The sequence below is a fragment of the Ranitomeya variabilis genome, chromosome 4, assembly GCF_051348905.1.
Source record: "Ranitomeya variabilis isolate aRanVar5 chromosome 4, aRanVar5.hap1, whole genome shotgun sequence".
Lineage (NCBI taxonomy): Eukaryota > Metazoa > Chordata > Amphibia > Anura > Dendrobatidae > Ranitomeya > Ranitomeya variabilis.
The window spans coordinates 231,117,404-231,134,986 of record NC_135235.1 but is presented as its reverse complement, the minus strand read 5'-3'; the positions used below and the strand labels follow the sequence as shown (position 1 = coordinate 231,134,986).

Genomic DNA, 17,583 nt, shown 5'->3' with positions numbered 1-17,583 from the left:
TCCTCCGCTCCCTTAACTAGTCAGTCGTTGACGGCATTTCCAGCGCACACTCCACCAGGACCTTACCAGTCTCTACAACCAGGAAAGAAGCTGTTGCTATCAGGTGCTATAGCACGGGAGTTTTTTTGCTATTTTATATTTTAATCAGTGCGTGTGGACGAACATGGCGCTGCCATCATGACATTGGGTTGGCACACTATATGGATGCAGTTGAAAAATTTAATCAAGTGCAGTACATACAGTAGACGTATTCTAATCACTTTGCTGTTAATGTTTGGACCCACGGATCCTTTAATCCTTTAGAATCACCTTTAACAAGCATTATCTAAACTAGGGCTATGTACCTTTGCCGAGATCTCAATCTGCTAACTCGGCTTCAGGAAAATGGCCACCGCGATCTCAATCTGCGCACACGCTGCCTCAAGCGGCCATTTTCCTGAAGCCCGGGAAGCAGAGAACTCAATCTGCGCACGCATGGCCTCAAGAAGATGGTTTCTACTGATAAACCTGTGATTAACCTGGCTCTGCTGCTTGGACACCGGGCCGCGGCATCACCTCACCTGAGGAAGGGACCTTGCTCAGATGCACGCCATACCGCCCACCATGCATCAGCATCTCCGCACCTCTGCCGCCACCACCACCAATATGGGATAAATGAAATTCAGTGGAGGCATCATCCTACCCAAACATAAAGTGAAGTCTATAATCTAAAGTGCGCAGTATAGACTGGGCATACAGTAATAAATAAGGGTATCAGAGCCTTAGTACCACATCTATGGTGGGCTGTCGGCGGATGAAGGACAAGGGTATTGTTTGCCCTGGAGTCAGATCTTGGAGCAGGAAGAAGACGGTGGACGAGTCTGATCAGAAGAGACAGTGGTGTCCGCACATTGCAGAGGATCAATGGACATAGCAAGGAGGACAGCGGAGGACAGCTAACGAAGGCACTAGCCTGCTCTACAAGACGGACCAGACCGATACAGGCTATGGCGGGCTATATAGGAGAACGTCGTGTTTGTCTATATATTGCCGTACTATGGTATCACAGTGTATAGTATCCCCGCCGTATATATGAGTCTCTGAAACGTGGCGGCATTTCATCCTTTTAATAACCAGTGAGGAACAAGCCAAACTATTGACCAATTGTACAGGCGGATCCACCGCGGCATTTCAGAGACCAACATATGGTTGTGATCGTACAAGCTGATACACGCTGTGCTGCGGTGACAGGTTCCCTTTAAGCCTGTAAAAAAAAAAAAAAGTAAAAAATAAAAAAAAGTTTTCTAAAAATTAAAATGGAAAAAAAAAAAAATTCAAGTGACCCTCTTTTCCTCTATTAAAAATAAATATATCAAAAATAATAAAGCTGGGGAGACTGTTGGTCCCAGGTCACTGCTACTAGGTAAGATAGCTGACTGTTATAAATAGCTTTCCTTTTCCACACCCCTCTTCGTCGTAAACTCATGGACTCTTCCAGTAGTGGGCACGTCCGCTGGTGCTCTACCAGAACAGACCAGTTCAGACTGCAGGAGAGGACAGAGGTATACGCCTGAGCTCCCTGCCGCCCCCCTTTATGCTGCACGTTGCCCCCACAATGACTGCGACTCAGTGAAGAAGAAGACGGAGACGAGAACGGTGAGGGTTTTTTTTTTTTTTTTTTTTTAAAAAGGGAAATCCTGCTCCGAACAAAACCCAAAACTGGGAGCTTCTCGGAGCCTCTTATATTTTAATGACTGTTTGTTTTCTTATGTTTTTATTTTACTTGCTTATATAGCGCCATTAATTCCACAGCACTTTACAAACATTATCCTCTATAGATGATCCCTATCAGTCGGTATCGAGAGTTGATACATTGTTGCATTCTATTTCCATAAACATGTGATTTGCTTTCTTTTCCCTATGTTAAGCTCACCTGTAGCAGGGAAGAATGTATCATTTTTACGGAGCTATCAGAATACGTTTTCCTAGTAGCTGATATTGAGATCCATTAGATTTAATTAACCCCTTCATTCTCTATAATATAGATTACGAGTGTGGTAAAGGCAGAGGCTCTGCACATGTAACGTGACACCACCATTCTAGAGGAGCACAGATTGAAGTTCTCATTCTCCCAAACTTCCAGTCAGTAGTGTTAGCGGCACAAAGCTCACGTCAGCCCACCAAAGGTCACGTCAGCCCACCAAAGGTCACGTCAGCCCACCAGTGGCCCCACACCCACCTGATGCAATCACAAGGTGCGGATGACTTGTTTTGGCAAGTGGACACCATGGTCATCAGGTGGGTCAGGCACAAAGTTTAGGGTAGTAGAATACTTGTAGAATAAGAAGTATTTTTTTATCATAGTCTGCAGAGATGACAAACTGCCCCCATATCTGAAAAAAACTCCAGAAACTGCCAGATGCTGAGTCAGTACAGACTTGGCACTCACAATCTGGACATCATCCGATAGACCCACCCCCTTGAAAATGAGGCCATCTTCTTGCTACACTGCACCAAATACTCAGCAATGAGGGGCACAAATTTCAGGAGACACTCTGAGCTCTTTCCAGACTTTAGCCAACAGAAATAGCCTTGCTCTGCCAAAAAAAGTGTGACAATATTAAACAAAACAATTCCCACAGCCGGTACAAGCTCACCCATTTGCAAACTAGGTCCACACACTTAGCTTCTGGTAGACTGACCAGCATTCCAGAAGACTTTCCATCTCCACTCAGGCAGCTCAGTTGCCTTACATAGTCTTATCAACACCTGGAATGGAAATATGGGAACTGCCAGTCCCACCCAGCTCTTCTTTCCGCTCCTAAAACCCAGACCTAAAATCCTGACCCAGAAAGAAAAACCTCTCAGCAACTTTCCCCCGCTGAAGACTTTGTCTCTGAGTCCTAGGTCACTGAAGCCAGTGAAATATACCTCTGCATCCAGGACTTTGGTTTAAACAGACATAATCAAATCCCTTTTGTGGAAAGAACCCCAATAACAGCAGGTTCTCCTACTGTTGAGGTTCTAGCCTCCTTCCATTGCAGATACACAGCGTCTTCCTTTATTGGTGCAAATGAAGTAATCTTCTCACACGCCGACTTCTGTTTTTTATTATTAAACTGCAGGTGTAATAAAGAGGATTTCCTGCCGAGAAAGCGAGAGGTTCGCCGAGGCCAAGCGGTGACTCCAAGGAAAGACGACGATCCCTTCAGGGTAAGTTCACATCAAGTTTTTTTCTCATAACTTTTTTAAAACTAAAAAAATTTATGAAAATAACTTGATGGATTTTGGTGCCGTTTTGCACGAAGAATTGTTTTGATGGATTTTGTGATGTCGTCTGTGTCAGTGTGATGTATAATAATAATATAGGGTGTAATAAATGGATGTGCGTTTTCTGGCCACACAAAGTCATTTCCAAGGGCAAAAGTCATGTGCATAAGATAATTGTGTGAAACAAATATTTGACGTGTGGATTTGTGCAGCGGAACCTGACAGGTGTGAACGGAACCAGTTGCAGATGTTTTGCTGCCAAGGGTCCGAGCACGGAGTGGCTGCCGATCGCCCATCCGAAACTTGACCGTGCCATGCATCCTATAAAGAGTACATGTCCAGGTTAGGAGACTCGTGGACAGTGCCGGCTCGCACAGTTTTATGTAATGTGGTAACACAACATAAGCTACATAAGACTATGCACATTGTATCTTCAGATAGGAAGAGGACTAGATCTCTAGCGCCATCTATAGGAAGCAGCGATCCTAAATGTCAATATCGGCTCTTTAATGAGCCTTTCTATATGACTTAGGATGAAAGCCAAACCAGACTCTCAAAAGAGACAATTAGCATATTTAATTTCCCAGAGGAGCATGCATGGCCTACAAGTCTCCTCACTCTGACATGCCAGGCTTGGCTTGTCACTCTCCTCATGGAGAAATGTTACCCCTTAGACTACATAAGAATAGGAACTGAATGATCAGATGAATTTTTCAGGGGTTTTGGTTTCCCGTTGTCCAAGGTGAACATTCCCCGATGGAGCGAGATTTACATTCATTGTTGATTTGCCATCCATATGTAATAAATGACGCAATAAACTGCGCCTCAAGAACACGGATCTAGGACTGTGACTATTTGTGTTGATGGTTATCGAGCCTATTGCTGAGTGTTTGTGTTGTCCTGCCGCCCACAGTTGCACTCATTCATGTAAATGACAAATGCCAAGCTGCACATAAGGAACGATTTTATCTTGATTGACTCAAGATAGACATTAAACTTTAATAGTCTTGGTGTTTCAGATGTTTTGGCAACAAATATAATTGTTCTTTATGGTTGCCACATTTAATTGAGGAAAAAACATCATAGTTATATTTTTTTTTAATAATTACTTGTCTGTTTATAAGGCCGACTCGGGGCTACAATGTTTTTAGAATCTTTGCTTGTCTAAATGTAACAGTAAAAATGTAAAACTATATGTGCAATGTCTAGAAAGAATGTGCTTAATTGATCTATTATCCTTATCAACCCCTTTTTTTCCGTTTTTGCACTTTCGTTTTTTTTCCCCCTTTTTATTTTTATTTTTCTGTCAATATGGCAGTGTGAGGGATTGTTTTTTCGAGGGACAAGTTTTACTTTGAACAAACACCATTGATTTTCCCATATAGTCTACTGGAAAACGGGAAAAAAATTTAAAATGCAGAAAAAGGGTATGGACTTATTTTTTGGCGCACTGAGCTGACTTTTTATTGATACCATTTTAGAGTAAATAAAATGTTTTGATTGCCCGTTATTGCAATGTTGAGGTGACTAAAAAAAATAATTCTGATGTTTTTGAGTTTTTTCTTGTTACGCCGTTTACCAATTGGATTAATTATTTTTATAATTTGATAGGTGGTTCAATTCTGAATGCAGCGATACCAAATATCTGTATTTTTGATTTTTTTTGTATTGTTTTGTTTTGAATAGGGCAAAAGGAGGCGATTTAAACTTTTATACTTTTTTTTTACTTTTTTTTCACTTGCTTTAATAGTTTGAAGCTGCGATCATCCAATCACCTGTGTCATTAATAGTGCTTTATGCATGCAGGAGTTTCTGGCAGACCCTGGACTGTCAAACCAACCCATTGGCACCCCGCAATCATGTGACAGGGGTGCCAAATGTTAAATGTCGCTGTAAGAGATTGACAGCGGTATCTAACATGTTAACCGCGGTATCTAACATGTGCCTTCAGCTCTTTGGGGCACATGTCAGCTTATGTAATCAGCTGTCATGGGCCTAAAAAGGTGTGGGCTCGACACCAGAGCCACACCAAAAAGGGGGAGGTGGCCAATGACGTACCTATATGTCATAGTGTTGTGAACTATACTTCTTGGCTCCCTCTTGTGGTCACTAGTGGTTTGGCACTTGGATTGTCCTTTCCCAGGTTGGTACTCACCTGCTTCGTTAGGCCTGGGGTGTTGCTATTTAATCTTCCTGGATTCTCAGTCCATCGTTGTAATCAGTTCCTTTCTGTTTGCTCCTGTCTTCAGGTCCTGGTTCTTTGCAAGATAAGCTAAGTCCTGCTTTCTTATTTTTGATCATTTGCATTGTTTATATTTTTGTCCAGCTTGTACAAAATGTGATTCCTGATATCGCTGGAAGCTCTAGGGGGCTGATATTCTCCCCCCACACCGTTAGTCGGTTTGGGGGTTCTTGGTTATTCAGCGTGGATATTTTGCAGGGTTTTTTGCTGACCATATAAGTCATCTTACTATATTCTGCTATTAGTCAGTGGGCCTCTCTTTGCTAAAATCTAGTTCATTCTTACGTTTGTCTTTTCTTCTTACCTCACCGTTATTATTTGTTGGGGGCTTGTATTACTTTGGGGTCTTTTCTCTGGAGGCTAGAGAGGTCTTATTTTCCCTGATAGGGTTAGTTAGTTCTCCGGCTGGCTCGAGACGTCTAGTATCAACGTAGGCACGTTCCCCGGCTATTGTTAGTGTTTGTGCTAGGATCAGGTATATGGTCAGCCTAGTTACCACTTCCCTATTGAGCTGGTACTTATGTTTGCAGACTTTGCTGTAATCTTTGAGATTCCCTGCCATTGGAATCATAACACATAGGTCATAAAGGGGTTAAAATCTAATCCAATTATTACCAAATTTCTTGTCTTTTTCCCAGTTGTTTCAGTGGCCTTTTCTTCACACAATCTCATTGCTGAGGGCTGCACAGATTTTTTTTATCCAAGTTCACATTGGGGATTAAATTTAAAATCAATTATGCCTGTTAATGTAGTTTATACATCTCAGCGCTGACTCCTGTGCACATTTCTAATTTATGAATAAATCATCTATGTATTGTCTTTAATAGATGACATGAGCTGAACAGAAGGTCAAAACTGCTATTTTAATCCATTCATAAACAAATGTTCATAACTGGGTGTGATTCGAGCACCCATCGCGGTCCCCTTAATCTGATGATAAACAGTATTTTCATATGTAAAAATATATATATTCATATGGATTATTACCCTACTAACAAAAAAAGCTGTTTGGGTCCTAGTCAATGAACTTTTATTTTTCCCAAAAAATCATTACTGCCTCCAATTCCTTACTTTGCTCAGCGGTTGAATAAAGTGATAATATATGAATAGTGCCAAAATATTGAATAGTTTTACCATCTAATGGACATTAAATACCTAAAGTAGAGCTATAGTGTCCTTCTAGAGCCAGAAGTATTACAATGGGCTTTACTCATGTATGTATGGGAAATACTCCATTTGACTAAACACTTTCTACTTCATCACACTGTTTACAAAACATCCTGAAGGTAAGAGATAATAACAGTAACTGCGTACAGAAATAATATAAAGATTGAAACAAAGTAATAATCCCATAAATCGAAAATTAAAAGAAGTCTGTCAGCAGCTTTGTAAGATAAGAGCAGCATCATGTTGGGGCAGAGACCCTGATTCCATGTGTTGGTATTCTTGCTGTCATTTTGATACAATCTCCGTTTTCTCTGCTACAGGTCTAGCAGTGCTCAGGATGCTGAGGCCTTAACAACTCTGCCCAACACTGATTGGCAGCTTTCTGTATACACTGTGCATAGGCAGAACGAATCTAATCAGTGTAGGGATGGGGTTATACACAGCAGTTGACTAGGAGGCAAAAGACACCCTGTCCTGTATGATAATCTTCTCCTGATAAAAAACTCAGCCAAATAAGTGACACAGCCCTGGAATCAGACTCATACATCTTGCTGCAAGTAGCAAAAACTTGCTGACAGATTCCCTTTAAGGGTATGTGTCCACGTTCAGGATTGCATCAGGATTTGGTTAGGATTTTTCATCAGTTTTTGTAAGCCAAAACCAGGAGTGGAACAATTAGAGGAAAATTATAACAGAAACATATGCACCACTTCTGCATTTATCACCCAATCCTGGTTTTGGCTACAAATACTGACGTAAAATCCTGACCAAATCCTGATGCAATCCTGAACGTGGACACATACCCTAAAAATAGAGAAGGCATAACCAGGATGTTCTTTATATATTAAAGGGAACCTGTCACCCCCAAAATGGCTGGTGAGGTAAGCTCACCGGCATCAGGGACTTATCTACAGCATTCTGTAATGCTATAAATAAGCCCCTGATGTTACCTGAAAGAGGAGAAAAAGACGTTAGATTATACTCACCCAGGGGCGGTCCCGATACGGTCAGGTCGGATGGGTGTCTCCGGTCCGCTCCGGCGCCTCCCATCTTCATTCCATGACGTCCTCTTCGGGTCTTTACGCCGCGGCTCCGGCGCAGGCGTACTTTGCCCTGTTGAGGGCAGAGCAAAGTACTGCAGTGCGCAGGCGCCGGAAAGGTCAGAGAGGCCCGGCATAAAGACCCGAAGAGGACGTCATGGAATGAACATGGGAGGCGCCGGAGCGGACCGGAGACACCCATTTGACCAGACCGCACCGGGATCGCCCCTGGGCGAGTATAATCGAACGTCTTTTTCTCCTCTTTCAGGTAACATCGGGGGCTTATCTGCAGCATTACAGAATGCTGTAGATAAGCCCCTGATGCCGGTGAGCTTACCTCACCAGCCATTTTGGGGGTGACAGGTTCCCTTTAAAGGGAACCTGACAGGTCACCTATACAACCCCCTCAAATCACCAGCATGCATATCATCTACTATATACGGTAATTGTCTAAGGGTCACTTTCATCTGTCCTTCTGTCTTTCTTTCTGTCTGTCGCGGATATTCATTGGTCGTGGCCTCTGTCTGTCATGGAAATCCAAGTCGCTGATTGGTCGTGGCAAAACGCCCACGACCATTGCCACGACCAATCAGCAACGGACACAGTCCGGCGGCAAAATGGCCACTCTTTCCTCCCCCCAGTCAGTGCCCGCTCCATACTCCCCTCCAGTCAGCCCTCACACAGGGTTAATGCCAGCGGTACCAGAGCGCGGTGTAACGCACTCCGGTTACGCAGCTATTAATCCTGTGTGACCAACTTTTAACTATTGATGCTGCGTATGCAGCATCAATAGTAAAAAGATCTAATGTTATAAATAAGAATAAGAATTAAAAAAAAGGTTATTCTCACCCTCCGACGTCGCCCGCTGTCCTCGGCAGTGCAAGCGGCAGGTTCCAGTGCCAAGGATGCTATGCGAGAAGGACCTTCCATGATGTCACGGTCATGTGACCGCGACGTCATCACAGGTCCTGCGCTCATACCAACCCTGGAACCAGAAGCTGTCGCGTGCACCGCACACAGGGCCAGGACTTCAAGGGGCCTTCGGAAGGTGAGTATATGTTTATTTTTAATTTTAAGTCTTTTTTAACCACGCATATAGTGCCCACATTGCTATATACTACGTGGGTTGTGTTACATACTGCGTGGGCTCTGTTATATACTACATCTCTGTGCTATATACTAACATGGCTATGTTATATACTGCGTGGCTGCTATATACTGCGTGTGCTGTGCTATATATTATGTGGCCAGTGTTATATACTGCGGGGGCTGTGCTATATACTGCGTGGCTGCTATATACTGTGTGGGCTGTGTTATATAGTACGTGGGCTGTGTTATATAGTATGTGGGCTGTGTTATATACTGCATGGCCACTGTTATATACTGCGTGGCCTGTATTAATGCAGCGGGTATTCTACAATATGTATGTATGTATGTATGTATATAGCAGCCACATAGTATATAGCACAGGCCACGTAGTATTTGTCTGCTATATACTACATGGCTCCTATATACTACGTGGCCTTTGCTCTATACTATGTGGCTGCTATATACGTACATACATACATATTCTAGAATATCCGATGGGTTAGAATCGGGCCACCATCTAGTCCCTTATAAAACGCCTTTCCTGGTTAGCCCTTTATTATGTTTGACACATTAATTGATCTATAGAAAATGTATTTCTAAAGTCCGTTTTTTCATATGCAAATTAACCTTTTGACCTGCCGATGTGGCGTTTGTATGAAAAGAAGCCATGGGCACACATGCATAAATCCATTGTCAGCTTCAAGGTGCAGAAAACACTATATGCACCAGTTCACATCAGTTTCTGCTTAGGAAACTCTTATTGACCTTACAGCCAAAATAGCATTGGATCTGCTTCACCTCCTGCTCGATCAGTAGGGACAGACAGCATCCAGCCTATTGAGCGCAGTACAGCTATATTAAAAGGGGTATTCCCAAAACATTAACTCTAACAAGACATTAACATTAACAAGACATTATCTCTGGCAGTCCCATAGACAAGGAGCATAGCGGCGGTGCACATGCTCAACGTCCATTCCCAGTATCGCTGGGGGTCAGATGAGGACGTTTTTCCCCAACTTATTGATAAGTTACAGACTTGGAGAAAACACCTTTTAGCTGCTGGAATGTTGGAAAAACAGACAGACCTTGGAATATTAAATAACCGTGTATTACTGTAAATGGAAATAACTGGTGGTTGAGTCAAACTTTGCGAAGATGAGATAAACAAGCTTCATTGTTGCAACATAAAAAGAAAACAAGTAAAACCGGTCTCAGTTCACACAGTGAGCCAGTGCAACTGGAGTAATCTACCTATAACATCAATCAAAAGAAAAAGAAAATCCTATTCCTAAAGTATTTATATATTCTAGAAAAAAAAATGCTGAACCTTGTCATGCAAAGAAAAACACAATCAGCCTGCAGATGTGGGGTTAATCTGCAACTTTTATGGTTCTGAAGCCTTGGGGTCGCCACAGTGACGTCATGGCTACTAGGAAGAAATTAACTTTATTAGTTGCAACATAGTATATATATATATATAATTTTTTTAGGTAAAGTATACATGGCACGAGAACAGAACAAAATGGTATGCTGCAATGCCATCAGATAACTATATGCAGAGAAGATCTATGTATGAAGTGTCGCACTGGTCCACAAGGTCCTCATTAAAATAAACAAGGTGTTTAGTGTAAAATGAAATCACAGTAGGAAGAGGTGTGAAGCCCCAGGTGGCACAGCACAACAATGTATTTAGGTCCAGAAATATTAGACAGGTGAAAGGTCTGGAGCTGATTCCAGATGTGGCATTTGCATTTGGAAGCTGTGGCTGTGAACCCACAACATGCGGACAAATGAGCAAACAAAAAAGAAATCCACCATTGAGATATCAGAAATGTTAGGAGTGATCAAATTAACAGTTTGCTACATTCTGCAAATAAAAAAAAAAAAGCGTACCAGTGAGCTCGGGAACTCAAAAAGCCCTGAACATCCATGGAAGACAACAGTGGTGGATGAGCACAGAATTCTTTCCATGGTAAAGAAAACCCCTTAACTATACTGCCCCCAAGTGATGATCACTCTCCAGGAAGTCGGTGTCTCAGTATCTAAATCCACCATAAAGAGAAAACATCATGAGAGCAAATACAGAGGGGTCACCACAAGGTGCCAACCATTAATCAGCTTAAAAAAAAGAGAAAGGCCAGATTAGATTTTGCCAAAATATATCTAAAATAGCCAGCCCAGTTCTGGAAAAGCAAAACTAAGGTGAACCTGTACCAGAATGATGGGAAGAAGAAAGTATGGAGCGAAGCATATCCTCTGTAACACACGGTGGACGCCGTGTTATGGCGCGGGCATGCATGACTTCCAATGGCGCCGAGTCACTAGTGGTTATTGATGATGTAACTGAAGACAGAAGCAGCTGGATGAATTTTGTGTGTACAGGGCGACACTTTCTGCTCAGATTCAACCAAAACTAGGAAGGTTGATTGGACGGCGCTTCACACGACAGATGAACAATGACCCAAAACATCCTGCGAAAGCAATGAAGAGGAACATTCTGCAATAATTGACTCTGAAACGCTGCAGAGTTTCAGAGAAGAATAGACTTTAGTGATAACATAGGACTGAGCCGCATGGGAGACTAGTCGAAAAAGGCAAATCCCGTTGGCTTATCCCCGTCCTCTGCCACATGTCTTTCCCTATACACACATGCAGGAAAAGCCGGTAATTGTAACAAATTTGCCCTGTGATTATCTCCTGAAGAAGGCGAAACCCCACATTACAGACACCATATAAAGAAGGAGCCATGATGAACGGACTTCTGCTTCCGTTATGAGAATTGGAAGGGATATCGCTTATCGGCCTCAATCATCAGCACTGTCTACTAGTAGAAGTGTCGTTATCAAGAACCACCAAAAAGACTTCACAACTGTGTAGGAAATGTCTCCTTCCTGCCGGTGGCGAGGTTTCTGTGGTTTCGATCCAAAAGAAAAAAAAAAAAAGAGAACATGATGACCATCATGGCCTTGATTCATCATCTGTCACTCATCCTTTTTTTGGCTGATGCTGTTCGTTCTTCTTTTTTTTTAAATTTTGCTACAAATTCTACAAAGTGGGGCACAGGGTTCAGTAATCTTGCACGTTCTTAAAATAATGCAAAACTTCTGCCAGAGTATCTAATGTGTATATATACATATCCACTCCGAGGAGGGTCTGGGAGAACAAACATTTTGCAAGTGGCAAATGACGAATCGGGTGAAAAACTGTTCTAGTTTAGACAGTTAGAGTTAGAGTTTAGACTCGTAAAGGCGAACGTTATAGCAAAAAGAAAGGTGAGCACATAAAATAGGCTTTAAAAAACGGTGCAAATTTGATAAGTAATCGGACCCACGGCGTTCAGAGACCTGTCGTTGTTACAGACGTCCAGGAGAAGATTAGGAGAAGCCCCAGGGAATCGATAAGGAAACGATTCTAGCGGGCGAAACATCAGTGGACAATGACACCATGAGGTTAAAGGAGGGGGGTAAGCCTTGAAACTTTCGACGGGATATGGTGATATCATAAGCTCGGCTTCATATTCCTCCTTGTTATTTCAGAGCAGAATACTTCCTCTATACAAAGCTCACACAAGCTGGAACAACACCCAGTGCTAAAAAAATAAAAATAATCGTAAAATGTGACTATTTGCACAAACCACAGAAGATTTAGCTCGGAAGTGTTCTTTCTGGTTTCATGCCACGATTAATAACCGAACTTTTGCTTTGACGTTGCCCCTTAATCACTTGTTTACAGACTAAAAGCCATCCCATAATAGAAGGAACCGAAAGAGTCAGAAGGAATCACTAAGAAGTAAAAGAAATGTGTTACCTGAACGTTCACCCGAGAATCGACCAAAAATTGGCGTCTGACAGACAATATGTTACGGGAAGTGTCAGATGTTAGGTGGTTAAAAATAAGTTACATAATTGCAAGGGCGTCACTCGGACTGATCCAAATAGTACAGGAGCCCCGTTACTTGTACTTTGGCCCATGTGGCCCTTGTTAGTACCAGGGGCCACTGCTAGTCCCAGGGTTCCTGATGGTGTTTGATTGTTGCCCATTTTAGGCAAGTTTGATCACTTTTCTTTTAGAAAATCTCCCGCTCCAATTCTAATGTATTCTTCCAGGGGGAGGTGCAGAATGTCTGTGTATGATTGACCAGACAGGTTCTGACTGTAGGATAGGACGACGTGCATGCTTCAGCTCCCAGTCTTATTTCACCAGGACATACCATAAAGCCAGCGGCGAAGACGGAAAAGTCACCGGTGAGTTTTGTTTTTTTTTAAAAAAAGGAGCATTAATGGGAAATCCTGGAGCACAACTGAGGGATTCTTCTATTTTAGTAACATTGTTATTGATATATTGTTGCATTCTATTTACATAAATTTGGGTTCCGTTTTTTTTTTTTTCCCCTGATCGGGGTGTGCACTCGTGTGGCATGGCAGAAAATTTAATTTTTAAATATTTTGATGATATCAGAAAAAGTTTTTTTGGTGACTGCGGAGTTATTAGAAAATTATTATGTTGATGTTCCTGTTTATAACCCTCCACATTCCATGATGAAGATTTACAGTGACGGCGCGGGTTCTGCAGCAGTAACACCCGGCTACGATGACTGAGATTGGAATTAGGGTAATTCCCGATATTCAGACCCTTCATTGCCAAAAGTCAAACTCTAAAAGGGGTTTAATAGAGGGAGGAGGCTTCCCGATCAGGTCACTGGCAGCCCACCTGATGCAATCGCAGGGTGGGGACGAGTTGCTGTGGCAACTGGCAATTACGGTCATCCGTGCGCCTCGTGCAAGTCCGGGCTGCCTGCCAGTAGGATGACAAAAGTAAAGGATCGCAGGTTACACATTCCACGAGTAACTAATATTATTAATAATCTATAAATAAAATTGACATTTTAGCAAGGAAAGATAATGAGAAAAAAAAAAAAAAGAGAGCACCCTATAAAAAATGGTTATGGCAAAAAAAAACTAAAACTTTTTGTATGAGCTTTTAATTGTGAAAACATAAAAAATATAACGTCCTATTGGCAGCATAAAATGAACATTACACATCCACTAATATATGGTTTCAAATAAGTTTGGAATTTTTAATTCATTAATTTAAAAAAAAAAAGGGTAAAAAAAAAAGGAGAAAAATACATTTTGTTAAAGTAATCTATAATAAAAGTTTTCCAATTGATCAGTTTTAATCTATGGGTTAATCTGGCATTGAGGGCTCAATTGTCCTGCAGCGCCCCACAGGAGAAATTAGGTATTACACAATTCACATTTAATATCAATGCTCTATCCGTGTTGTCCATGGATACGTCAGGTCCTACAGAAAGTGAGAAAATCTCTTTTCTAGCCGATTGATGATTGTCCCAAGTAGGGTTTAGACAATACATCAATGAATATTCGAATACTATTCATTTGCATGGTAAAATCGGTACAGAATTCTTGGAAGCTGAAGACATCCTGGACAGTGATGAACGAATATACTCGTTACTCGAGATTTCTCGAGCATGCTCGGGGGTCCTCCGAGTATTTTTTATTTCAGAGATAAACACATTTTGTGTCCATAGAAAAAGTCTTAGATCTTTGAGTTCAGCTCATGAAAAATGGGAATAAAAACAAAAAGTATTGGGTTTAGAATTTTGTTCAGTGAACCAAACCATGAAGACGACTGCTCCGTATCTCTGATCTTCTGTACTTTAATTATCCCTACATCTTTACAATTACATAATGAAACTTATAATTAATTAGTATAATTATCGCTCCCCTGAGGCGACAGAAAATACAAAATCAAGTTGGCAACACCCAGACGAGTGTGGACTTCTCGGATTTTGCTCAGCACTTACTGTAAAAGTTTATATTTTTGCTATTTTCAATTTGTGTCTTATTCTTTTCATTTTTGCAATTTTTATGGCATTGTTTGCAGGTGTTTTAGTAATAAAAAAAAACAACACAAATTTTGCCATAAATGTACTGCAGTCTTCTTCGCAGCCATTTTTTTTAATATATAATAATGCAACTCTTTGCACTAAAAAATAAAAAAAAGGGTAAAAACGACAAAATTAGTGCATTTTGCTTTTGCACAAGATTCTCCAATCACAGGTGCCGTCTTGAACTTGCTGTAACAAAATCAAGACAAAAAGAAAAAGGGACAAAATAAAATCTACAGGTTGTAAGTGTCGTCGTAGCTCAGCCCCATCCACCTTTTAAAGGCTGAACTTTAAATGCATATTATGTGCGTTTTAGAGACTCAAGAAAATTCTGTGTTTTTTGCAGTTAAATATGATGAAATCGGAGGATTTAGCTCTACCAGTGCAAGACACGGCAAGGGAAGCGACGAGCAGTGAATTGGACCCTAAGTAAGTTATGTCTGCTATTAGTAATAGTAAACTATGCGGGCAATTTAAAAAAAATAATAAGTCACTAAAAAGCTGCTGGAAATCTCTTTACCTGATGGGACTAGAAAGATACAGTAATCAGAGCCATCATTCTAGTCCAACAATAAAAAAAACAAACAAAAAACAAACAAAAAAATACTAATCAGGTATCAATGTCAAATATCGATATAAAAAGGAATACAAAGTATCAGCAGACTGTTCATATATCTGTATCACACAGTGCAGATGCAAAAATGGCAACATTTACATAAACATTCATCATTTAGAACCTTATTTTAACTTTTGCACTTTAGCTCCAGTGATGGGAAATCTTAATTTTCAGCACAAGATATTGTGGAGAATTGTAGCTTCAGCTTTGTGGGAACAGTTTGGGGAAGACCCTTATTTGTCCCCCCATAACTGTGCCAAGTGCACAAGGAGCATACAGACTTGGGGGGGAACATGAGCGACCACAACCTCATCCTATCATGGAGATTGCGAGCCCGGACCCCCAATATCAGGGTCTGACCCCACAAATGATCTTCTGGAAAGACTTCTCCAAAACCTTGTAGAAACCCTTCCCAGAAAAGCGGAGCCGTTATATCTGCAGAGGGACCGACTCCATATTAATGTCTATGGATGTAAAACGGGAGGTCTGAAAAGTGTGGAGAGGGTACATACTTTTTGATTTCTTAGAATGTATCATAGATTGTGGTTAAGGTGGAGACAGATGTGGTTTTGGCACCATGGGTTAGAATAACGGGCACCCACAACAGCCGCCCACGTGGAGCGGCAGGAATGCACTATTGCTCCTCCAGATACAGTACACTGGTTGGACTTGTATCAGATAATTTCCATTGTTATTCTTCAGCACTATCTGATAGCACTTCAGGAGATACATTTTACAGCTATTCCATAGCCCAGAGCAGGTGGACGCTGTGATGTCTGACATCACACATCTCAGGCATGCTACCTGTACACTAGATACAACATAGATTACAGTATAAGGTGCTTTACATGAGAACTAGGAATGTAATCTAAGAATAAAGTATCCCTGTAGGACGGCTGTCCGGAGTGAGCGCTGTCACCATATCCACAGTCAAGGACAGAAAGGTTTACATCCTGACATTTGATTTTATTTTTCTTTTACTTCTTACAAATCGATCTCCAAATGTATGAACAGTCTGCTCATACTAGCAATGTGTTACATTATATCTAAGAAAAGGTCTGCTCTATCAGAAATTTTATGGGGGCTGTATTTTTAGTTGCCATCGTACAATCAGAAATAAGGGCTGTGGACACCTTCAGTATGGAAAATATCTTTATTTTTTATATGTTAGTGGTCACATTTATTTGATAAAAGTGGAATAAATTTCAGTCTACAATCTTCATTCCTTTATTCATTTTCTGACCCTTTTGTCTTTTGGTAGTGTCTCTCCCAGTAATATAGGCTGGATGTGATCTCTGTGTCTCTCTCCCAGTAGTATAGGCTGGATGTGAGGTCTGTGTGTTTCTCCCAGTAATATAGGCTGGATGTGAGTGCTGTGTGTCTCTCTCCCAGTAATATAGGCTGGATGTGAGCGCTGTGTGTCCTCTTAGTGATATAGGCTGGATGTGAGCGCTGTGTGTCCTCTTGGTAATATAGGTTGGATATGAGCACTGTGTGTCCTCTTAGGAGTATAGGCTGGATGTGAGCTCTGTGTGTCTCTCCCAGTAACATAGGCTGGATGTGAGTTCTGTGTGTCTCTCCCAGTAATATAGGCTGGATGTGAGGTCTGTGTGTCTCTCCAATAATATAGGCTGGATGTGAGCTCTGTGTGTCTCTCCCAGTAGTATAGGCTGGATGTGAGACCTGTGTATCTCTCCCAGTAATATATGCTGGATGTAAGACCTGTGTATCTCTCCCAGTAATATAGGCTGGATGGGAGGTCTGTGTGTCTCTCCCAGTATTATAGGCTGGATGTGAGACCTGTGTGTCTCTCCCAGTAACATAGACTGGATGTTTTGTCTGTGTGTCTCTCCAATAATATAGGCTGGATGTGAGGTCTGTGTGTCTCTCCAATAATATAGGCTGGATGTGAGGTCTGTGTGTCTCTCCCAGTAATATAGGAATATAGGCTGGATGTGAGGTCTGTGTGTGTCTCTCCAATAATAAAGGCTGGATGTGAGACTTGTGTATCTCTCCCAGTAATATAGGCTGGATGTGAGACCTGTGTATCTCTCCCAGTAATATAGGCTGGATGGGAGGTCTGTGTGTCTCTCCCAGTATTATAGGCTGGATGTGAGACCTGTGTGTTTCTCCCAGTAATATAGGCTGGATGTGAGACCTGTGTGTCTCTCCCAGTAATATAGGCTGGATGTGAGGTCTGTGTGTCTCTCCAATAATATAGGCTGGATGTGAGGTCTGTGTGTCTCTCCCAGTAATATAGGCTGGATGT

At 41.7% G+C, this 17,583-nt stretch overlaps 1 protein-coding gene across 4 annotated transcripts in view; it reads left to right on the top strand.

The window, feature by feature from the left end:
* LOC143770514 (uncharacterized) overlaps positions 1-17,583 on the top strand; it is a 57,521-nt gene that overhangs the window by 20,152 nt on the left and 19,786 nt on the right. For 2 of the 4 annotated variants that reach the window (XM_077260191.1, XM_077260193.1), the window contains exons 3-4: positions 3,105-3,192; positions 15,045-15,127. In XM_077260191.1, coding sequence (XP_077116306.1) covers positions 15,051-15,127 — 77 coding nt within the window. In that variant the 5' untranslated portion in view covers positions 3,105-3,192; positions 15,045-15,050. Of the gene's footprint in view, positions 1-524; positions 1,636-3,104; positions 3,193-14,475; positions 15,128-17,583 lie in introns of those variants that run through there. The other 2 variants (XM_077260192.1, XM_077260194.1) reach the window with 2 other exon arrangements.